This window comes from Lemur catta, chromosome 2 (genome assembly GCF_020740605.2).
Source record: "Lemur catta isolate mLemCat1 chromosome 2, mLemCat1.pri, whole genome shotgun sequence".
In the NCBI taxonomy this organism is placed as follows: domain Eukaryota; kingdom Metazoa; phylum Chordata; class Mammalia; order Primates; family Lemuridae; genus Lemur; species Lemur catta.
In genome coordinates, this window is record NC_059129.1 from 135,112,353 (window position 1) to 135,137,447 (window position 25,095).

The following is a 25,095-nucleotide window of genomic DNA, read 5'->3' on the forward strand; positions in this document are numbered from 1 at the left end:
TTCAGCTCTATAAATTATAAGTCTGGTATAATTTTTTATTTAAAACAATCTAATTACTATTCAATGTAATTTACCTAATATCTAATTTCTGTAATAATCTAATGTTTAATTTACATAATATCTGATTTATATCTAATAATATTATAAAATAACGTTTATGCTTACCATTTATTAGGCACCTGCTATAATCCAGGAATTACATATAAGCCCTGATAACAGTGTGTTATCATCGTTTTACGGATGAGGAGACTGAAGCGCAGAGAGGTTACATAACACAGTCAGGGTCACACAACTAGTACATGGCAGAGGCCCCGGGGTTGGGACACAGCTCTGCCTGCTTCCAGCTCATACTCCTGTGCCCACACGTGTTCTCTAGCGAGCAGTTTCATAGATTACTCAGGGAGGGGGAACCAACTTTTCAAATCAGGTTTTAATTTCCTTGCTGCTATTTGATGCTAATGACAAGTGACACATTCTAACACAGGGCTGCCAGGGTTGAAACATCATCATATCTGAGGGAAACTCGGGAGGTTCCTCAGCAATTCGGGCTCCATTACTTTTTCTAATGGTGCTGGGTTGACAGTTATTGTATACACTCAACTGGAAAGGAGCATTTCATCTTTGAGTTGGACTAGGACCCTACATCGTGAGGTTATAGACGGGAGAGACTACCTACCATGTTGGTATACTCTTAGTATCATGCAGTTGCTTTTCTATTTATATTTGTTAGATATTAAGAAGATCTTTTCCTACAGACACAGATGCTGAAACCCAGAGAGGTTAACTGTCTTTTCCAGTTAAGACACGCTATCAACACGGACCACATCATGACGAAAATTGCTCCATAAAATTGTGACCACATGACACCTGTCATCCAGTACATATATGATTACTAAAAATTTATATTAATAAAGATAAGAATTCTTCACATTGAAGTTGTACTTTGTGGTTCACAAAATGCCTTCACAAACATTATCTCTTGTGATTATCACAACAGTTATTAATTAGATGGGCTGGTATTGTTACCACCCTTTACAGAAGAGAAAAAAAAAAAAACTCAGGCTAAGTTGCCTCTGCTAGGAAGGGGAAGATTCTGGCCTAGAATCCAGACTTTCTGATTACTAGTCTGGTATCCTGTCTTTGACTGCACTTTTCTCAAACAGACTGCATCAGGACTAAATTCTGGGATAAAAACTATTAGCTGGAAAAAAATCTGACGTGCTCAGAAGTTGAATGCCAGGATTCAACTGTGTGTTATTCATTTGAATATCCAGTTCAACTGTTCTCAATTGTCAGAGGTGCTTGAGTCTCAGACCTGATCATTTAGGTACAATCATTATAATCCAAAGATGCTGCTGTACACATACACATATACACACACAGTGCACACACACATGGTGTACACACACACACAGAGGCAGGGCTGGTAAAGCCGTCCCACAGTCAGCTCTTTAGAGAGCAGGTGTACCTTGTGGTGGGCCAGTTGCTGGGTAATTGTCTCCAGGCTGCTTGTCTCTAGGAGGTCAGGTGCCACCAGCCTGCCGGACATCTGCAGCAGCCACTTTTCGACCTCTTGGAGCTCACTGTTGTAGTCCTCATGGTCTTTGACTTTCGCCTCCAGACTAACGACGTGCTCCTGTAAAACCAGGTACCCATTAGAGGTGACTTCCAAGGGAAAAACTGACTCAAAACTGTTTTGTATTTCGAAAAACCCAGTGCAACTCACACGATAGGCAGAGTTACTTATATCAGAAAACTACTAGAAATGAAAAAAACAGAGTCACTATGCCATTTAAATACCCATCTGAATAAAAGGAAAAATACTGACCCATACCAGCCTTTAAAATTATCAGACAGAGAGAAAGGACTTAGGGCCCATAGTTTGGCAAATAAACAATTACTGAATCTGTGATCTCTCCTTACCTTTGCTACACTGCATAAGTCCTGGTAATCACTTTGAAGTTTGTCTATTTTGTCCTTTAAAGTAACATCCTGCACCAGTTCCAGAAGAGCGTCACCTTTCTCTCTCACTGACTTTACTGTTGGTTCATGGGACAGCACCATTTGTTGAAGTGACTTGAATTACAAAGAAGAAAAGAGGAGCCAGCTTATGTATGTGCACAAAATGAATACATACATGTGCCTGTGGCATGCATGAGACTCCACCTGAAAGAAAGCTCTGGGACATATCTTATAAATCAACAAGTGTAAAACATTAATGACAGAATAACTTATGATAGCTAATACAGTTTTTAAATACAGAAGAAGCGTAACACATCAAATAGCCCTTCACTCGTGGAGAAGAAAGGATGCAAAAGAATTACATTTGGCTAAATTTAACATAATTCCTATTTCTGGCTTCCACCTTATTCCTTTCAACAGAGGAAAAACAAAACTCAATATAAAATGAAGAGGAGTAAGGTTACTATCTTTTGATTTTGAGGACATGAAATCAGTTCCGACTTGAGCTAGATGTGGAGTTAGGGAGAAAAATTCCAGTTGCTACCTTGCTGAGACAGGCTCAAAGCTCTATTTAAATACATCAAAAGCTCAGTGGGGGTGGGGCAGGGAAGAAGAGGTTGTGATTCTTATGTGGCATCTTCAAAGACAAGCTGTCAGGCTTGGCAGAGAAACCAAGGCTAGAAATAGACATGTTGGTTGGAGAAGGCATTCACTAAAGCTTCCAACAGGGAAACCTTTGGGGTAACCCACCACACTGTAATTCTTGAAGACTATCACTAAATCGTCTATATCAAATTATTCCATATATAAGCTTCAATAATTGCTTCAACAATTTGAGCAGGTGAAATAGCTGTATCTATATCATGGATAGCTATATCCACACTCTATTTATTCTTTCAAAAATTAATTTCTCAGGTGATTAGTTATAGTTTGTTAATTAGAACTTATTTTCTTACAACTATATCTCATTGTGCTATAGGTCAGCTTCTAGGTCTTGGGTACCAGAAGGTGAAGGGAAGCCCTCTACACGGGTCAGGTAAAATCTGTAGGTATAGGATCCTGGTGCCAGCAAGGTTTAAAGGGAAGATCCATGTACCTGGATCACACTGTCAGAAAAGATCTCTATTGATGGATTAATTAATTGATACATATAGCCAATAGATTTATTGACACAATATTTGGGTATCAGATTCCCAAATGGAAAAATAACTCCGAGGTAGTGTATTTAACAAAATAAATCTACATAGGGTCATGACATCACTGGTCACCAACAAAACAGACAAGTGCAGGATGTTTTCCAGCTCCCACTGTGGGTGACATACACCAGGAATCACCTCCCTCCAGTACAGTCCCTACATGCCCTCCACATGCAGCTGCCAAGGAGTAGCAATGCACTACCTTGTATTTAGATAACTGAGCTTTCTTTTCGTATAATTCCATCTTGGGTTCTTCAGGAATATGTAGAATGTCTTGGTACTCTGCTATCCACTGAGTCAGTGCTTTGCATTTATCTGAGAATTCCTTTGCTAAATGAAGACCTTTCTCCAGGGCCATGTGCTCTTTCCTGACAGTGCTGGTCAGTTCCTCCAACTGCTCCACATGACCATGGATCTCCTTTCTTAACGTCTCTGCCTCGCCTTCCTCCAAGTACTGAAGGGCCCTCTCTCCTTTCTCCCGGGCTGATTTCAGCAAACTGTGGCCTTTCTCCATGTCCTTTAGCAAAACCTGAAAAAGAGAGTGAGTAGGAAGCACATAAAGAGTTAGTCTTAGAGAAAAGGCTTTTAAGTCCCATTCTTGGGTCCACCTATTTATTTCCCCTTCAAATAAGTTGCTGAAGTTTAGAACCAGATTTGACCTGCCAGGGATTAAGAACCCTGGTTTCTTTTCTGCACTATAGAAAAATCTTGATCAATATATCACTTCCAAATCAGAAACGTGAAAAAGAACTTGACGTTTCTCACATCCTTTGCAATCTCCCTAAAGATCTGAATTAAAACTCTTTGTTAAGGTAACTAGGACATGAATTCGAGAATGATTGTTTTTTCTCTTAATATTCAAGTGTCACACTGGAATTTAGCTAAGACTTTCATGGCAGCCATGTGTAAGTTTTTCAGATGACAACATATCACAGATCGATGAAAGCCAGCTTTGGACCTTAAAGATCCAACTTCATATTTTAAGTGAAATGATGAGCTGAGGATCACCAGCCATATGGGGTCAGGATGAACACACGTGCTTACAATATCCCTGCAGGACAATGGGGCCACTTAGGTAAAGAGAAAAGACTAGAAACAAATCCAAAGGATACATGCCTACCTCCAACGTCTTTAATTTTTTCCCCATCATGGCTGGATCTACTTTATCAATTTTCGTTGCCACATTCTTGAAGTTTTTATGCGTAGATCCATACCAATCAGAATAGGAACTGAGAGATAATTCTGATTCCTCCAAACTCTGGATCTCCTCCTCCAGGGATTTTATTTGTTCCTTTGAAAGAGAAGAGAAAATTGAACAGTGAGTCACAGATCTGTGTCAGGGTCTTTGTTATAAATATGTATCCACACTGGGAATCAATGAAAGGAAGGCCACTTGGGCTCACGAAGTTCGCTGGCCCGTACCGAGCAGCCGGGGTTTGCTCACCAGCACTTGGAGGAGCAGGGCCTGGTATCTGGAAGTCAGCTGGGTGGCCTGGCAGCCCATCCTGCTGCTCACGTGGCTCTCGTCCAGGATCTCCTGCGCTCCAGCTCCCACTTCCTCAACTTCATCTCTGTACGCGGTCACCTCCTCATGCCACTTCTGAAATGATGTAAATATTGAGGGGAAAGAATCAATTTTAGCCACTCTTGAATAAGACAAATATATATCTTTTTAATAGGAAATAACTTCAGTGTATGTTTCAAGTATCTTTATTTTGAGATGTAATTTTGAAAATGTGCCACATATTATCTTTGCAAAAAATCGGCTTACGACAATTCAATAGAAACTGTATGCTTATGAGTTTGGATACTTTTATATATGACACTTCAAAAATGTTTTAAAAAACCCAAAGTGGCATATATTTTTATATCTTCTGTTACACTTCGATCAACTTTAAAACAGACGAATAAAGAAAAGAAATTGTCTAGGCCTGGGCATTATTTTGGATGTATACATTGAAATTGTATAAAAATTAGAATAAAACTAATTATATTTTTGGTGGGATTTGACTTGATTCCTTTTACTTTAGATGATGGATCAAGTGACAGTATGGATTCTTTTTTTCATTAGAAATACAAGTATATAACATTGTTTTACTACCATCTTTAAGGATATAAGTTTTTTTCATTCTTTAAAAAATAGCTTGTGCCCTTCAAGACTTGGTTCATACTAAATCTGCAGGGTAAATCTTTGGGGCTTATCTTAGTTCAAACTAATAGAAAATTTTCCCTCAAATATGATGTCACTCCAAGAATAGTACAATATGAACATGTGTGGATATGGAAACAGAAGAACTATATATATAAATATATATATATACACATATATATGCACACACACATATATGGTAAAATATTGATCAAAATGGCCAAAGTGTCCTATATTAGAGTAATTTCATATCAAACTATAAACTTAATTAATTGTAATACTAGCATTCATGTATCTTTACAAAACAAGGTAATAGCTAATCAGAAGAAAATACAAAATATTTCCATTAAACTACATTCTATCAAAGACTAACCTATAAAATAATTGCTGTAAGAGGAATGCTCCATTGTAATTTCTTGTAAATTTCTAAGCAAGCAGAAAGAGATTTTGTAAAACCTAAGCCTTGGACAAAAGTTACTAAATATTTTAATGATACAAATTACGCAAGATAATTGCTGCTTTGACAAGGATCAGGAATTTACAGGCATTGTACCTTCATCTGATGTAACTGTATTTCCTTGGTTGCTCGGTTAGACTGACATCTGGTCCTGAGAATAATCTTCTCCTCCACTGTTTTTAGCCATTCATCTACTTGCTGAAACTTTTGCTCCATCAGCCTCAGTTTGTTCACTATGTTATTGAACTGAGCTCGGGTCTCAGACAGCCTGTGCTGGTAAGCCTGCCAGTCCTGCCGGAGAGACTCTAAAGCCCGGTCCTCCGCCTGGGGGATGCCCGAAGGGATCACATCCTCTCTGGTGTGCAGCACTGAGTTCAGTAGCGCCTGCCCCTCTGCGCAGCGCACTTGGAGCTCCTGCGGGGAAGAAGGTGTGGCCGTCACGCTTCAGTCCTATTCATTCTTGCATGGGTTAGCACATCTCACCCAAGCCAACCATGCCACCTTCAACTTCATATATTAGGAAAAAAAGATTTTATTGTGCCTTATACAAAAAATGTGTCCCTAACACTGAATATTGTCTCCCAAGTCAAGAGAAAGATTCTGAAACATTTCCAATTAAAATAATCAACATACACAACCCCATCAATATTTTTCTCAATCAATAGTTTCTGAAATATGACTTTTCAGCTTACAGGCAAAAACACTTATAAGTAAAGGGCTATGGTTTGAAGGAATAACCGATGCTTACTATGGCTCATAATCTGCTCAAAGTCCTCAGGCTTCTTGCTTGGATGTCGAATGGGCTCAGTGCTACATTTGTGGCTGAGAAAGGAACAATGAACTCTCTTTTTGCTAAGGAGGGATCCAAGCCTGGGAGTTTGGTTCAATCCCATGTGCCTACGAGGTGCTCCCAGGTGCAAAGTATCTTTCCTCTGCCAAAGATAAGCCCCAAAGATTTATCCTGCAGATTTAGTATGAACCAAGTCTTGAATGGCACAAGCTATTTTTTAAAGAATGAAAAAAACTTATATCCTTAAAGATGGTGGTAAAACAATGTTATGTACTTGTATTTCTAATGAAAAAAAGAATCCATACTGTCACTTGATCCATCATCTAAAGTAAAAGGAATCAAGTCAAATCCTACCAAAAATATTGAAAGTACTAATACATGTAGTTAAAATATAGTATTAATGAAAAAAATCCTTACTATCAGCTCAAATAATTTAAAATTGCTGATACATTTTACTTACAAAAATAGCAATCTCACATAGTTCAAACTAATAGAAAATTTTCCCTCAAATATGATGTCACTCCAAGAATAGTGCAATGTGAACGTGTGTGGATACAGAAACAGAAGAACTATATACATACATATATATATATATGTATATATATATATATATACACACACATATATGGTAAAATATTAATCAAAATGGCTAAAAACACAGAAAATTTATTTTAAAATTCTTAGATTTTTCTAAAAAGTCATTTTGTACGATCTTTTTTCCTAATTCAAGTCTGCAAACTTTTTCTGTAAAGGGCCTGATAGTAAATATTTTGGACTTTGTGGGCCATTGGTCTCTGCTGCAACTACTTAACTCTCTGCCATTATATCTCTAAAGGAGCCATATGATACTTAAATGAATGGGTGTGGCTGTGTTCCAATAAAACTTTATTTAAAATACAGACATTGTGGCTGTGGGCTGTAGTTTACTGATCCCTATTTATTTATCTTCCCAATTTATCACCCTTTCCTTAGTTTATAAATAACAGCTTTATTCTCGAAATCATCATTCTATTACATAAATTCTCATATATTCCATATTTCAAGTATTTATTCTGAAGGTAAAACATCGTTCAATATTTAAGTAAATACATATATTTATATATAATATAAATTAAATATATTCATAAGCTTTGTATATCTATATTCTATGAGCCAAATTAGGCCTTCAGTTTATACAAAATAACTTGTGAATACGGTTCACACTGCTGGCCGATCTCCCCCGCCCACCCACTGTACATGCTGTAGGACACCCAGATCCTGAAGAAATCCTGCTGTGGAGTTGGGGCATCGCAGTTTTCCACTACTGTTTCCTGCCACTAGCATCTCCCTTCCTTTTTAACATTGGTGGTGACTCAAACTAAGACAATGTGTGAATTAATACATGGCAAAGCCAGCAGTTGGAGTTAGGTTTGAACCACACTAATTGCATGGTAAGCGAAATATTTTCTTCTGACCAGAATAAGAGAAGCAGCTGCTGGGGGTTGGCCTCATTCCTACATGGAAGCACAGGGAGCTCGGCATTTGCTTGCCAAGGGTGCTGGAGTGAAGTGCTCAGAAGGGTTAAAGAAAACGAAGTCAAGTCTACTCAAATAAACTATAACAGCTGAACCTGGAGGACCAGGACATCTTATTCTTTTAAGGCAGGATGGATGAATCCTGTAAGTAAGCTGAGGAAATTATGATTCTTCTAACTTCTACTATTTATTTATTTATTTCATCAATAAATCATATATTTAAATAAGATTTTCTCCCATTTCATTTAATCCTCACAACAACTATGTTGAGGAAACTGAGCTTGAGAGGTTCTCTCCTGCCTGAAGGCACCTAGTGTCAGGTCCCACCAAGGATTAGAGTCCCAACTTCCTAACCCCAAACCTGTTCTCCTGCCATTATGTAACACTCCTCAAGACCTAACAGAAATAGCCAGAATTTTATATACCAAAGATAACCATGACAGTCCCTGATTTTTCCACCTTGCCCAAGCTATAGATAAATTTTGCCCAATCCTGAAACAATTCTAATCAGGGCTGATGGCACATTTGTAAGTTCCAACACAGTGCTGGAGGGACATGGAGTGGTCTCACTGGCCTTTCTCCATCCTCTGCTATGTGTACCTGGTGGCCTTTTCTTGGGGAACCTACCTGACCCCTCCCTACCTCCCAAGGTAAGATTAAGTTCCCCCTTTGATGCTACCATAAGATTCCTTGCATTAGTTCGTTAGTGTCCTCACCACATTGTTTATAACAATCCATCTCTGGATTTGTGTTCCCCATCAGATTGCAAGTTCCTTGAAGACAGAAATAATATCGTAGTCACCATTACCTGAAGTAGCTAGCAAAACATTTGCACTGTATTAGGTATTCAATAAATGTTCAATAAGTAAATAAGTAAATGGGTTACGGCCACTATTCCCATTGTGTCTGACATCTCACCCTGAATTGCAGCCTGCTGGCCTGAGCACCAACACTTTTTAAAGCTTCTCTAATTCCTTCTTCTGGAACTCTGAGCCTGGGCCCGTATTGTCAACACTATTGTAGGTTTTGGTTAAAATCAGACGGCCCAAGATGTAGCTACCAGTTGAACTTAGAGTAATGTCACAGTCTTCTGATCCTGCTGCTGTGCCCACATGTGATTTGATCCTTTAGGGAGCAACAGGCGGGTGGGCCAGTCAACACCATAAATTAGATCTGTGGCCACACCTGTCAGAGGCCAGCCTAGTAACTGTAAGAGTCCCCCAAGTGCCAGCACTGCCCAGTCTAAACTGCCTACCAAGTGATCTCAACTAGCATATGCTACTGAGGTCCCAGAATGCTCTAGATCAAACCTTACCGGGTTACACTTAATATGCATCAGCTGCCTGTAGAGCTCAAGGTCATATTAACTTCACATTGCTTAAAGTAAAGATTTCATATTCAAAAGGAAGATTCCCTTGCTTCAGGATAAAGGTGGCTTTACCTGAAGATCCCGCAATGTTGACTCGTGAGTGTGGGCATCACCTTCCAGAACTGAGTATCGGTCAAGCTTTTCTTGTTCCTGCCCCAGCCAAACCTCAAACGCCTTGAGGTCTCTCTGATACTCTTGGTGCAGGCGAACGAGTTTTTCAGACTTGGTTACTGCTTCCTATAATTAGCATTTAAAATCATTGAGATAGGAATACATTGCTACGCATACCACCAATGTGCTGTAAGAGTTCACTTTTGGAATTTTAAAAAAGCATAATCATTAAATAATTGGAATATGAATGATTTCCTAGCAGAATGAACCTTCAAGATTTATGTAAAAAATGTAACACATATTTCAGGATTTAAAGGGATCTTAAAGATTATTTTGTTGAATTAACTATTTCATCTCAAAATTCTTTATAAAATGTAACAGGCATGCCAAAAAATGAATTTCCTTTTCATAAAAATTCCCTTTTGCTAGTGAAAAAAATTGAGATTCTTATGCTTTAAATGAGGATTTGGATTCACTGTAGATTAAATTTTTCATGTGCTTTGTCTAACAAAATAGAATGTGCTCTGAAAAAGTATTTTTATTTTCTTTGTGAGGCCTAAATGAAGGGTGATAAATATGATTGGTGATTATTTCCTACTTCAGAAATTTCTCATCACCAGATATAATAAGGCATTGATGAGTCTTCATTATAAAGCTGTCCTACATTTTTGTTAAATTGGTACATTTCTAGGAATTTTAAATTAAGGATTATTTTACTTTAGTGGCTTTCATATACTAATCATATTTGAAGGTTTTGGTTTGGTTTTGCCAGGGATACCTTTAAAATATCAAAATTCATTTTGCTTCTTACAAGCCTGTCGTTCTCAAATGAATCTTTAAAGAAGCACAGCTCCAAACACTCCTAGGGCAGTGAGTCTGCAAGGAGCCTGGTCAGCCCTACCTTGGCCCTCTCTTTGACAGCTCTGTACCGTTCCTGCAGATCCTGGAGCTCCAGCTGGGTGACATAGTGCTCCGTCATGCCCGCCCCTTTGACTTCGATGGTCTCCAGCAAGCTGCTGTGACTCAACACTTCTTCATTTAATAACTAGAGAACATTTTTGAAAAATAAAGGAGTTACCCATGCACCATCACAGCAATGATAACCATACAGTTGACAAATGACCTTGGGTTATCTACCTGTCTATCCATCCACTTATCTATCTGATATAGATACATACATAAATGCATGGATGTGAATGATGTGTGTGTGTGTGTGTGTGTGTGTGTGTGTGTGTGTGTATGTGTGTGTGTATTTGGTATCTGGTCCACAACTTTTTCTAAGATGTGAATTCCCAATTAACTACTTTATATTTCTACTTGGATTTCTCAAACCTCTTATGTCCAGAAATGGGCTCATGGTTTCCACCCCAATCTGCCCCAGCACTCACCAAACCCCCTTTTCTTTCAGTCTTTTTTTCAAACAGTAAATACCACCACCTCCCACCCAGAAGGTCAATCCAGAATGCTGGAATGCTCCAGAGTCCTCGCTAGCTCTCTGTCTTCCTATCCATGATGAAATCCTATTAGTTCTACCTCCCCGTTACATCATGATATCTGTCCTCGTGTCTCCCCAGTCCAGGCTGCCCTCACCTTTCACTCGGACTTTGCAGTGGTCTCCTAGGCAGATTCCCAGCCACCCATTCTTGCCCTATCCCTTATTCCATACTCTATCCAGCAACCTAAGGGATAAAATGTCATAGGATTAAAAATGGAATCACGTGGCTCCCTAGCTTAAAACATGGATTATCTTCCTAACGCTGTCAGGACCAAGTGGAAAATCCTCAGGGCAGCCGACGTGGTGGTGCAGGATCAGATCCCTGCCACCCTCCAAATCCCTTGCAGCACCCTCCCCTGCTTACTCTCTTCTGCAGCTACTCCTGCCTACCACCCCCAGTTTTCCCTCCTCAGGGCCTGTGGACATGCTGTTTATTCTATCTAGAATGCTAGTATCCTGCCCATGCTAATTTCTCTGCATTAAATCCTTTAGGGTGTAGTCTAATGTCTACTGCTTCAGAGAGGCCTTTCCTGTCCCTACCCCATGGCCCTAAACAATCTATATTAGCGCTTTCCAAATTACTCTCACACCATGCTGCTTTTTTCCTTCACAGTACTTACCAGTGACATTTATTCGTACATTTATTGCTGAGTGGATGTGCCCCCACCAGCACATAGCCCTTGTCTGTTTTATTCATCCAGAATCAGACACAAAGCCCCCTACATGCAGCAACTTCTCAATAAATATCGATTGAATGGATGAATAATTAATTGAACAATTAATAATTATTACAGGTAATAAATATAGATAATGATGCAGATAATTACTATTATATTAATTTACAGATACACAGATGAGACCCAGAAATATTAAGCACCTTGGCATAGGTTACATTTAGTTATTCAAATAACTTTTATTCAGCATTTGCTGAGACAAAGAGCCAAGTCCTAAGGATGTAAAGAAAATTAAGCATCTCCAGCCACGGAGGGAGAGGGACGAGGGACAGGTAAGCACCTATCCTATAAGATTAATAAACAGCTATGAACTGCAGCCATGAGAGAACAGAACAGCCAATCAAGCCTAGAGTGGTGGGGATGGTATGTCACAACCAAAATGACTTGTGAACTGGCTCAGAAAGGCGAGTAGGAGGTTGCCAGGTGCAGAGGCAGAGCAAGGACGTTCTGTGAAAATGGAAGGGATTCTCCAAAGGAGAGTGGGGCGGTTTAGGACACAGTGTGAGATTCAGTCAGGCTGCAGAGTGGAAGGGAGCAGGGCGAGAGTGAAGAAATGAGGACGGCAGAAGGGACTATTACCATTCTTACAAACCAGGAGGGTTTACACTGGGATTACACTGTAGACGATTGGAGGCCAAAAGGGGCTCTTAAACAGGGAATTGAGACGTTCACCTTTATATGAAGATAGCAGTAGATGGAGACAAGGAACAAGGTGAGAGATTAGGGGTCTGTTCCAATTCAGATGAAGAGAATGGATCAGCAGAACCTAATGCATGACGCAGAGTTGGAACGAGGAAGAAGATGCTGGGATAACCAGGTGTCTGATTTAGTCTATTCAGGGTGATTAGATAGAAATTGACAGAAACTGAGAATACAAGAGCTCGAAGGATTTCTGTGGATTTCTGCGTAGCAGATAATAAGAACTGCTTAGGACATGACGAAATTGCGTTAGAATAGGCCGTCCAATGAACATGCCTTTGAGTAAGGCTGCAGCTATAAACCAAAAGTCTCCAAAGCTTTATGTCTGAATCCTACTATTAATAAAAGAGTTTTAAGAATGCATTCTTAATATTTATTTATATATTATAAAAATCTTTACATGCAGTACTGTATGAGTATGATCATTATGAAAAATGTACAAAAGTAGCAAGTATGAAAGGATGTGATAAAAAAAAAAGCCTTTTTACTTCCCAGCAATGCGCAGGCTGAAGATATTACAAGATGTTGTTACAAGGTGCTAATTTTTCAGTGGTCTATATTATAAAACATGAGTCTACATGGTTTTCCTGGAAGAGAAAAATTTCACTTACTAATAAAATAACCATAAACAAAAGTCCAGTTTAAGAAGCCATTAGAAATTATAGCACAAGCCCAAAATATAATTTACTTATACATACAGCCTTGGCATACAGGTAATCATATTTCTGTCTGATGGTGGCATTCTAAAGAGGCCTGTACGAGAACGAATGGAATCTGAAATCCAGCTCTAACCTTGGCTTTTCCGAGAGCAGCTGTTTTCTCCCGCAGTTCCGCACACTGCCTTTCAGACTCATTTAGGCTGGCTTCAACACTGTCCATCCAACCGGAAAACTGTCGAACATCATCCTGATAACTTGTCCATTTAGAAAGAGCGCCTTCGAGTTGACTGAAAGGGATGTGAAAGGACAATAGTCTACATAGAGAATCCTTATGAGTCTAAAATCTGTCACTGTGTCTGCTCCGGCCACTCTGGCCACTCCAGCCAGCAGGGGGTCCAGAGACCAGGAAAGGGGCTGGCTTGGGCCCCGGGCACTCTGGCCAGGGCTTCTCAGCTCTGAGTCTAGGACTCTGGCAAGGACAGGCTCAGGAAGCAAGTTAAACCGAGGCCGACAGGCAGAAAAGTGGGAGTGGGCACCAACCCACAAGTCAGTGGCGAGGGAAGACCAGACACTGGGAGAGGCCTGGTGGAGAAACCGGGAGAGATTCCCGAGTGGGCCTTTGCCCAAGCCACAGCTCTGGGCAGGGGAGAACCAACAGTTAACTTCATCCAGTCGAGCAGGACACGCAGAGCAGGAGAGGAAAAAAATGAATTACCAAAAGAAAGAAGGAAGAACCAAGGGAGAATAAGCACAATAACCACCTTGCATGAGACTTAAAAATCAGAAAATCACAATGGAAAAACAAGGTAACATTTCCTGAATTGGTCTAAATATTAAAACTTAACTATTTCTCTTTTTTAATTAGTTAAATATTTCCTTGTCTCAATATGAATGGTATAATTTTAATTACATTAGTCATTTGTGCTCAATTTTACTACCATGTTTTGGGTAATTTTGCAGCAGACACTCTCAGTGCCCCCCTCACCGCATATACACCTTCGGACCCTAGCACTGCAGCATGTTGCCAACTGGGCTCCCAGTTGCTCCCTCCTAGATCTCTTAGATTGAAGATATGCTGATGTACTCTCGGCTCGAGGGCAGGGTGGGCAAGAAGTACCTGGGGAGTGTCACCCTCATGGGCAGCCCTCAGCTGTCCTCCTGACTCAAGGGAGTTTGTTTCCAAATGCTCCAGCTCCCCTGCCCTTGGGTGCAAAAACTCGGAGGCACATGCTCTAAATCGGCTCCCAGCTGGATTAAGTACCAGTTGCGCACTATGGTAACTTGTTTGATAATGTACCCGTTACTGGCTTCCCCATTGCTCATTTTTTTTCCTCTCCCCCACTGGTATTTCCTGCAGTTACCTCCCAAGTGAATGACTCAGTTTTAATCAATATATCTTTACATTATTAAACATCTATTCATTTTTTTTTTGGTTTTTAAGCAGTGAACAACAATAAGAAATATGCATTTTTAGTTATATTAAATCACAGGCATGTTATTGCAGGTCAATGGAAATGCAAGATTATACCTGTCAGTTTCTTTTGTTTTTTTTTAAAAAAAAAGGAAGAAATGAAGGAAGGAAACAAAGAAAGAGAGAACGGGAGGGGGGAAGGAAAGAAGGAGGGGAGAAAGGAGGGAAGGAAGAAAGGAAGGAGGGAGGGAGGGAAGGAAAGAGAACCATAAGAATAGTCTGTTATTGCAGTTTTGTACTGATCTTTTACTAATGGCTTGCAAGTGCCTGGCTGTGATTTCCCTTACCTTTTACAACGAATCCCTGCAGACGAAAGAGCCGCCCACATATCCTTCACACTCTGCAGTTGCTGCTGGACAGCAGGAATGCCTTCTGGAGAGGTATTCTGAAGGACAGATTCTCCCCTGGTCAGTATCATTTTCATCTGAATCTCTTTTTCCTGTTTCACTGATAATAGAGCCTGTAGAAACAAACACAGAAATACTTTGCCATTTGCATGTTTAACATTTCTGGCTTTAAAGATTTCAGAGCCCCTGAAGATAGCAGAATGACATGCGGTTGGGTTGCACCTGCCCTGGAGCTCTCTGGCTGCTGAAATGGAGGGTGGAGAAGTTGCTTGCTGGTGAGTGCCAGTCACCAGCCACCTGCTGATCTCTAAGTGGCCTTAGCTTTGCTAGTCTTGAGTCTTCTCTGAATAATCCCTCCTTCCAGTGAAGTTTTACTTTACTGGTTTTAACAAGGGAAAAAGATACTACAGTACAATTCATGAATTCTCATGATGAAGAGTTTATAAGTGTTAAGGTCTCCAGCACAACAAACCTATAGAAATAGATGATACATCTCAAGTTCTTCATAAGCCCTATTCTTTTCCTATGTGAGAAGGAAACTTTAATTCAAAGTAATAAAACAGGGAGTGTCACCTATGACACAAAGTTCCATCTCTTTCTAATGTGGATCTTGCCAATTTCTATAGATTCAGCTTCAGCCACCATTGCCACCATTTTCTGCTGCAGCAATAAGCAACTGCTAGCAGTTTGCCACACCCCGTGCTGTTTCTTCCCTCCCTCTGTTGCTCACACTTCTCCCCTCCCTGCTACCGCTCTCAAATTTCCACCCAGGTATCCTTGCCAGGATAACTCCCTCCATCATTCTTAAAATCTCAGTTTAGCAAGCAGACTTCCTAAGAAATCTGCTCCAGTGTTCAACCCATCCCTCCTGCCCAGTTCCACTCCTCTGTCTGTAACACCATAAGCATATCTGTAGCTGTTATTACTGTCCTCTGTATTTCAATCTCCAGGCCCAGAAAATAAAATCCTCAAGGGCGAAGACCACATTTTATTCATCTTCGAGTTGCTGGTGCCAAGACAGAGTGCCAGTCTTCTAGAAGGCACTTCGTATATGAATGAATGCAGATTAATTATTTTCATCACAAATGCAAAATTGAACTTTTGCATTTGTGATGCAAATTTTGGGATGGGAGAAGGATGCACTAAACGATACAGGTAGGCAAGTGAGCTGAGTAAGATGGGAAATGTTTTGCCCTTCAAAATATTTTCTCAAAATAATTGTGTTTGTGAGGTAATTTGAAACTAAACCTCTTATTTGGCTATCAAGCAAGTAACCACATTAGGGTTTTATTATATTTTTTGGAAAAAAATTATGAGTATGTCTAGAGTCAAATAATTCAGGAATGCTCAGGCATGTCCACTCCAGGTGGACAGGATCTCACCGGCAAGGCATTCTGAGATTGGTCATGGGTAGAGTGTGACATAGCCACGCCAGGCAGATGGAGATGGGACATTTTGAGAAAAACAAATGCTGTAAAGTTAGAAATATTTCTCTACACATGCATACCTCAAGCTTGAGTATCCTGCTGTCCAGGACACTTTTATCAGATGTTGGGTGGCAGTAAGAATCCAGCATGTGAACAGCGTCTGTCATCCAGTCCTGTAATTCTTTAATGCCGAGAGAGAACTGATTGTGCTCTGCAACAATTCTGTCCAATCTTGACACTTTCTCCTGGAAAGGACAGAAATGGTTTTAGAGCTGTCCATTCTACAGAGACTCAAAGTGTAAAGCTAATGGCTTGTATGGAATAACTACAATCAGTCAGAGCTTCATAAGTTGCACACATGATACAAGTCTGCACTCATTCTATGAGATTTGTGATCTTTCTAAATAGTAAGACGACTAAAATAACTGGGCCAAAAAGCAGAAAATTTACAATTTACTGCTCCTCACCTTCTTTATGACAGCTGTGATTTTTTTTGTCAGTAAAATTTTTTCCTAATGCCTTGTCTGGGAGGGGAATCAAAGTAGTTTCTAGCTTTCGCATACCATGTTTGCCTTAACTAATACCACATTCCCACAGCACCCACACTATAGGCAGAGTTCTGAAGAACAGTAATCTGAGATTTTATATCTCTAAATTTTAATGCTTGGAACCACACATGTGGTTTCCTCATTAATTATAGGTCATATCCAACACAGTGAAGACTTCATAATAGTCTATAGCTCTTAAAGCATTAAAATATCTACTACTTATTGGTAACTAAATCTAAAGGAATAGAAATATGTCTTTAATTTATTCTAAAATGATTCATTCTTCATCTTAATTCATTAGATATGTGACAGATTTTCTAAAAACAGAAAAAAGTAATTCATATTTTCATATCAAAATTTCATATCAATTCATATAAAAAGTAATCACAGAATAAACATGGGTGTAAACATAGACTATTTACTTTCAGACTTATACTGGTGTGAATTTCTCAATGATGTATTTTTGATGGCCCAAATTAGCAGACGAGAAGTTAGTCAACACTAAAATAGGTGAGGTTAAATGAAAGAACAGATTACATTCTAACATCTGAAATTTAAAATACAGGAAACAAATGTTACAAGGCGCATAAAGCTCAGGATAAACCTGTCATGAAGTTCAAGATGGGTCTGCATTATACTAGTTGAATGCTCTAAACGAGGTCATAGTGGGACTCCACTGACTTTTTCCTAAGCTATTTAAAAAGAGATTTAATCAGTTATATGAATCAGTGCCAATTTTGAGCTCTGCTCTGGAATCCGAACTGAAACTCTCAATCAACACCTCCTTGACTACTATATAATGAATATAAGAAATTTAGACCCATTTTTTCAAACTACCTTTATATTTAGTTCAATGGAATTTATATGCTTTGGATTCATGTTTTTCTAAAGTAATTTAATCTGAGATTCTTTAGAACAAAAACTCTGAGTTTTGCCTTATGTTTATCCTTTGAGTCTTCAAAATCAAAGCCCTGGGAAACATATCATTTCAGTATTAAAAGGGATATTTTGTGCAATAATAGACTGGAAGTCTCTTCAATCTTTGAAACCTCCTTTGGTGTTTTCAGAGAACCACTTTAAGCCGTCACGCAAATGATTAACTTGGATTGCAAGGCTGGGGACACAGCGCTTACGAGCCTCATTGCTGAGCCAGAGACACCAGCCGGGGGCCGTGGCAGGATGGGCTTCCTGCACAACCTGTGGCAACTGCGGTTTTGCGACATCGGTATCACACTCACACACAGACATGCCAGGCGTTACCTTTGTTAAATTGCTTAGCGCTAGATACTGGGAAGACAGCTGCGACACTCTGTGCCTAAAGCTCTTGCTGGCAGCTTGTCCTTCGCACAGCTGCTGAGCTTTCTCTTTCAGCCTGTGGAGCTGAGGCTCGTAGCAGTGTATTTCCTCAAGGACAGACTGAAAAGCACAAGCAAGTCACAATTGAGAGGCCGGGGAAAAGCACATCGCACATGAAGCTTTGGACCAAAGAACATGGAAATCAACACCGGCAAGCCATCGATCGGAGTACCCTGAAGGCTTTGTTATTTCTGACCTCCACATAGTGGAGCACCGCAGCAAGGAAACAAATCAGACCTCAGAGGAAAGGTAGAAAACATAAAAGGTGTCAGAAATGGGGAAAGGACACACGGCATCCCACGGCGGCAGAGTCTAAGTCGGGGTGTTCAGCATGCATCTGCTCTCTCGGGGGTAAAAGGGGCAGGACAGAGGTGTGGTCAGATGGGGCGGAGGGTCTCGTCACCTGGAGTTTCTGCTGCTCTCTCCTCTTGGCCGGCAGATCATAGAGGCGACTGCTGCTTTCATGCACCATCTGCTCCGTCTTACTCAGCCAGGCCTGGATGGGCTCAGCACTTACTTCGAAGTCCTTCATTTGGATCTTTAGATTCTACAAGGTTTTAGACAGTGTCAAGGACAAGAGGATATTTTAACAGCAAGCCTAGAGTCCTTCAGTTGGCATTCAAACCCCATTCCAACCTGGCCCCCTCCCCTTTCTGCCCTTTTCTCAATGTCTGGAACATTCCATCATTCTCCTGGGCACTAACTAGTAAGCTATTTAAAAGTTTGAACATTGTTTAGAACCATTATATGACTCTACTTTTTTCAAATATAATTTTTTCCCCTAACTATCTGGCCCACCTCAGAGATCATACCCATTTCTCAACTTCTAGTGCACCTGTCGTCTATGCCAGCGCCTACATACTTTATCATAGACTGGACTGGACTGGATTGTGACTTTTCCTCTGAGACAGGTGTGCCTCATTTCCAAAACTGGATTACAAACTCCATGAGGGGAAGGCCTGGGTCTGACACTTCCTGGGACACACCAGGGTACCGTGTAGGAATATAAATAAATGTTAGTATACATTTTATTGATTTTGATTTATGAAGAGACAAGAAGTAGCAAATACATGTAGTTTAAATGCTTCTTATGTTTTTAACAAACAGTTTATTCTGTTTTATAAAATGATAAGAAATACCAAATAGTGGTATGTGCTTACCACATAAGAATGTTGTAAATACTTGCATAGATACCATGTAGGTTTCCTAAGCAAGGTGTCTACATCCACTATTACTTATAAAGTGCTAGGCTGATGTGAATTTGAATTTGTTATTTATGTTACCATGTGAACCAATTAAAGGCTTTAAAATTAATCAGCACTTTTTGTAGTTCTGCCCAAGAGAAAGTCCATACAGATTAGCTGAAAAATCTAAGCAGAGAGGAGTAATGGCTTAATGCTCCATCTGTATCTGGTCTAGGATATCTACAGTGTGGGGACAATCACCTGTGCCGTACTCACCGTGAGGGAGATGGGTTAGTTGTGGGAATGCTTTCGAAAGTTAAAAGTAATGCACAAATGTAAGAAACCAAAATAACCCCTGGAATATTCCAAAAAAAAATCTAAGCATCATGAGGGCAGGGGTTTTGTTCTGTTTTATTCTCTGCTGTAGCCCTCAAGCCTACACTAGTCCTTCACAAATAGATGGTCCACAAATATTTGTTGAATAATTAAATAAATTTATGAGTTCAAAGTGCTTCCATCTTCGGGTTACTGGAGTATCATGGGGACACTAAACAGGGCAAAGTGGGGGAACGTGATGAGGAATGTAGGCTCTGCAAAGAAAAGAGACTGAGGGCTCAGTCTGAGGTCTAACACAGAAGGAAGCTGGGTTCTTTTTCAAAGGAGTGCAGTCATGGATCTGAGCACAAGGCCTGGGTAATCAGAACAAGGATGAGCTTGATATTAAGTTCTAACGTTCCTCCTAAACTCCAGAAGTTCCTCATGTACTTTCTACCTACAGGGGTGGGTAGGCACCCACTGAATGTTCACTCTGCATATTTTCCAGCGATGTCTCCAATGGCCTCAGTGACCACCTACAAATTCTCAAAGCCCCACATTTACAGAGCTGTGTATACGACACTTGGAGACAGAGTGCCTGGGTTTGAACTTGTCTCCATTACTTTCTAGCTGTGAGACCTTGGCAGGTTATTGAATCAGCCTGTGCCTTACTTGCTTCATCCACAGAATAGAGATAGGTGAGCTCCTACCTCCATGCATAGTTAAGAGGGTTAAACGCAGACTGCTATACATTAAGTGCCTGTGACAGTGTCCAGCACGGGTGATTGTCCATTACCACTGTTGCTCAGTTCTACCATCTCTCTTGAGCTCTGCACTCACATGAACTGCTACCTCTTGGTCATTAGCCCCTGAATGTCTGGAAGGCACATAAAATTTAATGTACATTAAATTGAATGAATTTTTGTTATCCCCTCCAAACTACTTTCCCTACCATATTTATATCTCAGGTAATGGCAACACCATTTGTGCCATCTTCCAAATTAGAAACTGAGGATTCAAACTTAACTTCTCTTTCTTCTCTATGCCCTGCATCTAATTAGCTACCAAATCCTGTTGTGTTTTAAGAGATTCTTCATCCTATTATTATTTTCTTCATGCAGGCCCTCATCTCTGTCATCTGGATCATTATTGAAAGCTTTCTCTGTCTCTCACTAACTTACTATTCCCTGTCCTGGTTTGCACTGTGGGCAGAGAATTGACATGTTTATCTGCAGCTAAAAGACCTGCAGATTCCTCACTCAGCCCTTCCCAACCAGGTTCTGAGAGAATCAAGTCCTAGTGCCTTAAAGCATCCATTGAATGTAATGAATTAACTTCTCTCCTATGCATTGAGAAGAGTATGGGTTATGTTTCAGTTTTGGGAAAACTGTGTCTGGGATTCAAATGAGAAACCCTGGGGTGACAGTCACAGTCAAATTGCTTACCACACAAGACATTTCACTACCTGGCCCTGATCTTCACCTCCAATTTTATCTCTGTTGCTCTTCTTGCAAAACCTTATGTTGGTGTCAAACTTCCCAAAGTTTCCTATTCATAGTTGGGGGCCCTGTGCGTTCAATTCCTTCCAGGTGAAATGCATGTCAACTTTAGCAAATTCAAAGAACACTTAGCCATCAAGATTCAGTTAAAATGTCACCTCTCTGGAAACCTTCCTTGGTTTCTTCAAATAGAGTTAGTAGCATCTTTCTATGACTGACTACTAAGCCCTGAACATGTGTATATTATATTGCAATAATTTTTTATGTACTGTTTTTGCTCTAAAAAGGGTACTGCTTGAGGCAAGGCAAAAGACTAACCCACATGTGTTCTTTCCATAGTGTCTGGCACATAATAGGCATTATTATGTATCTATTCCTTATAGGAAGGAGGGAGAAAAGTTGGGAGGGAGGAATAAATTAAAAGGGTTACACTTAATCATAAGGGAAATAAGAGATTAAGAAAACAGGCAATTCATGACCTACTTGCCTACTTTTGCACATCTGTTGAACTAGGTAATCTTGCAATCAAATCTAGACATATTAAACTCAACAGCTGATGCTTCAGAGCTCAAGCCACATTGCACTGATGATTCCTGCAGGGTTAACTGCGAATTTCTAGGCACTACACAGTGGATATCACTCTATTAAGTGGAGGATACCTGCCCTGAAAGAACAACCACTGTTACAAAAGACAACTCGATGGTCTTGGGTTAGAAAAGAATTGAGGAAATACACATTTTCTCATGCTGAATGTTAATCCTCTATTATCTTTTTCCATCCTGCATTAATTATGGTCATAATCAAATGAAGGCTCTATTCCACCAGGAAGTATTATTTTAAAGGGAAAAGATACTCCCCATACCTCTAAAATTTTCCTCTAAAAGAAGAGTTGCTACATAAAATAGATGCTCTTGGAAGAAAAAATTATTGTGGCAATAATTATTTTATGGTTATCATAAATTCACCTTATATTGCCTCTGAAGAAAATATTGAGGCATTTTAATGGAAGATTAAGTGCTATGCTGAAATGTAAAGCTGGCTGTCTGTGGAGGGGCCAGTCTGTAACAATAGACCCCGCTGTGCAAGAAGCTACTTAATTCCTCAGGGAGGCTCCTGCTAGCATTGAGCTAGTTTACAGTTATCCAATTATCCATTTATATTCAAAGAGGGATGACAAAAGTCATCGATATTGGCACTCGGTTATATGGAAACTGTGGTTTAATTAACAACAACAACAAACAACACAGAAGATGTCCACGTAGTTGGCTATACTATATATACCTCTAGGGCAGATTCCTTTTGGTGGAGATTTGAGTGAAAATTTTTCCAATCTTCTTTTGCAGTTGCAACTTTGGCCTGGATCCCTTTAGCTTTCTCTTTGGTCAACAGAGTACTCAGAAGTTCTCCTTTAGACACCATCATGTTTAGCTTATGCTGTCCATTCTCACTTTCGGACAAAAACTCCTATAAATAAAAATATAAAATTAAGCACAATAAAATGCTCTATGCTTTAAAATACATTGATTTTTCTATATATTCCTCATTAAAATCAAAGAGAAGAAATAAGCTATTTTAATTGTAAAAGGCCCAGGTCTTCCTTTAATAGTCAAGTTGTAAATTATTTTATTTACTAATCTAAAAAATGACTTGTCCCAAAAATGTTGTGAGCTGTCTCATATAACATTGACAATTATATAAAAATAAACAAGAGAGGAAATGAGTACCAAGGGAAAATAAGAGTTATAAAATAAAATAGACTCTGGCTAAGATTAGTTTACAAAATAAAAGCCATATGGTTCTGTATTATTGATGGGGTTGGATTATGACTTAGGCTCTGAGGATCCTAGCTGCCAAAGCAAAAGAGTAAACACAACCAGGTACACAACTCACATATGATAAAAACAAACCATCTTCTCAGCAGAAGCATAATCATTCTTAGAAAGAGACAGGATGTGAATTTTCATGGGTAGTCTTAATAAAGCAAATGCTATTATATGGAGTGGATTACATTTTTAGTGGTAGTTTATCAAAAAATGACAACAGGCTGGGCGCAGTGGCTCATGCCTATAATGTTAGCATTTTGGGAGGCAAAGGTGAGAGGATCACTTGAGGCCTGGAGTTCAAGACCAGACTGGGCAACATAACAAGATCCCTTCTCTACAAAAAATTTAAAAATTAAGGCCGGGCGCGGTGGCTCATGCCTGTAATCCTAGCACTCTGGGAGGCCAAGGCAGGTGGATGGTTTGAGCTCAGGAGTTTGAGACCAGCCTGAGCAAGAATGAGACCCTGTCTCTACTAAAAATAGAAAGAAATTATATGGACAGCTAAAAATATATATAGAAAAATTAGCCGGACGTGGTGATGCATGCCTATAGTCCCAGCTACTTTGGAGGCTGAGGCAGGAGGATGGCTTGAGCCCAGGAGTTTGAGGTTGCTGTGAGCTAGGCTGATGCCACGGCACTTTAGCCCGGGCAACAGAGCAAGACTCTGTCTCAAAAAAAAAAAAAAAAAATTAGCTGGGCATAGTGGTGTACACTTGTAGTCCCAGCTACTTAGGAGGCTGAGGTGGGAGGATAGCTTGAGCCTAGGAGTTTGAGGTGGCAGTGAGCTATGACTGTAGCACTTCACTCCAGACTGGATGACAGAGAGAGACCTTATCTCTAAGAAAATAAAATAAAAGACAACAGAGTGTTTCATATGGTTGTCCTTATGACATACAAGTCAATGACATAATGCCAAAGTATAACTTAATAAAGTGTAGCCAAAGTGTGTACTTTTCCCAACAGCTGGCTAGATCCAAGAATATAATCTTGGCTGGGCATGGTGGCTCATGCCTGTAATCCTAGCACTCTGGGAGGCTGAGGTGGGAGGATCATCTGAGGGCAGGAGTTCGAGAAGAACCTGAGCAAGAGCAAGACCCTGTCTCTACTAAAAAATAGCCCGGCATGGTGGCATACAACAGTAGTCCCAGCTATTCGAGAGGCTGAGGCAGGAGAATGGCTTGAGTCAGGAGTTTGAAGTTGCTGGGAGCTAGACTGACGCCACAACACTCTAGCCCAGGTGACAGAGCGAGACTCTATCTCCAAAACAAAACAAAACAAATAAAACCACCAAAACAAAAGAATATAATCTTTCTCTAGAAAAATAGGTGGATTCTGTATGTATTCTACAGTCAACTTCCATTAATATTTTCAAAGGTTAGAGAAGAAATGGAAAGCCCAAGCTCAAGGTTATTTATTCTGACAGGAAACAGAAGCATAGATATTCTGTTGTGGATTTTGTTTAAAGGAACCTCACCAGGATGTTTATCTCCACGGATGGCCACCCCCATACATAGAGCTATGCTGAGGTTGGGGGCGGCAGGGCAGAGAAAAGGCCAAAGCCTGTCCTCAAAAATAGTACTGGGTTTCTCCAACACAGACTAATGGGTGAATGAGGTTTCAAAGTTCTACCCCTTAACCTGAAGCAAAATTGGAAGAATTTTAAATGGAGCAACTCTTCAAAGCAAGAGTTATCCTATTATATTAATAACCAAGAATTCAAATTGGTGAAAGAGATATGGGCAATACTGTTTCAGAGCCTGCTCCTACTAGAAAAACTTCAAGCATGTGCATGTATAGTTTGCTATATACATATGCCCTCTGAAAAAAATTCAAATTTCATCACTGATCTTTCAGGACTGCTAATATATGCAATAATCAGACATGCACAGGTATGAAAGGCAATTTCAACAACTGTGCCTAAAAAAGGCTGCTGTTGAAGGTGTTGTGTAGAACGGCACGATGAAGTTGCAATTAGGTAAAGAAAAGGATG

At 40.0% G+C, this 25,095-nt stretch overlaps 1 protein-coding gene across 1 annotated transcript in view; it reads right to left on the reverse strand.

The window, feature by feature from the left end:
• SYNE1 (spectrin repeat containing nuclear envelope protein 1) overlaps nt 1-25,095 on the reverse strand; it is a 427,753-nt gene that overhangs the window by 188,682 nt on the left and 213,976 nt on the right. Inside the window, exons 57-70 of the mRNA XM_045544593.1 lie at nt 22,564-22,746; nt 18,688-18,831; nt 18,189-18,344; nt 16,461-16,625; nt 14,894-15,066; nt 13,269-13,422; nt 10,450-10,593; nt 9,510-9,674; nt 5,861-6,178; nt 4,603-4,758; nt 4,279-4,449; nt 3,361-3,687; nt 1,924-2,076; nt 1,469-1,636 (exon numbers count right to left, since the gene is read on the reverse strand). Of these exons, the coding sequence (XP_045400549.1) occupies nt 1,469-1,636; nt 1,924-2,076; nt 3,361-3,687; nt 4,279-4,449; nt 4,603-4,758; nt 5,861-6,178; nt 9,510-9,674; nt 10,450-10,593; nt 13,269-13,422; nt 14,894-15,066; nt 16,461-16,625; nt 18,189-18,344; nt 18,688-18,831; nt 22,564-22,746 (2,577 nt within the window). The remainder of the gene's footprint in view (nt 1-1,468; nt 1,637-1,923; nt 2,077-3,360; nt 3,688-4,278; nt 4,450-4,602; nt 4,759-5,860; nt 6,179-9,509; nt 9,675-10,449; nt 10,594-13,268; nt 13,423-14,893; nt 15,067-16,460; nt 16,626-18,188; nt 18,345-18,687; nt 18,832-22,563; nt 22,747-25,095) is intronic.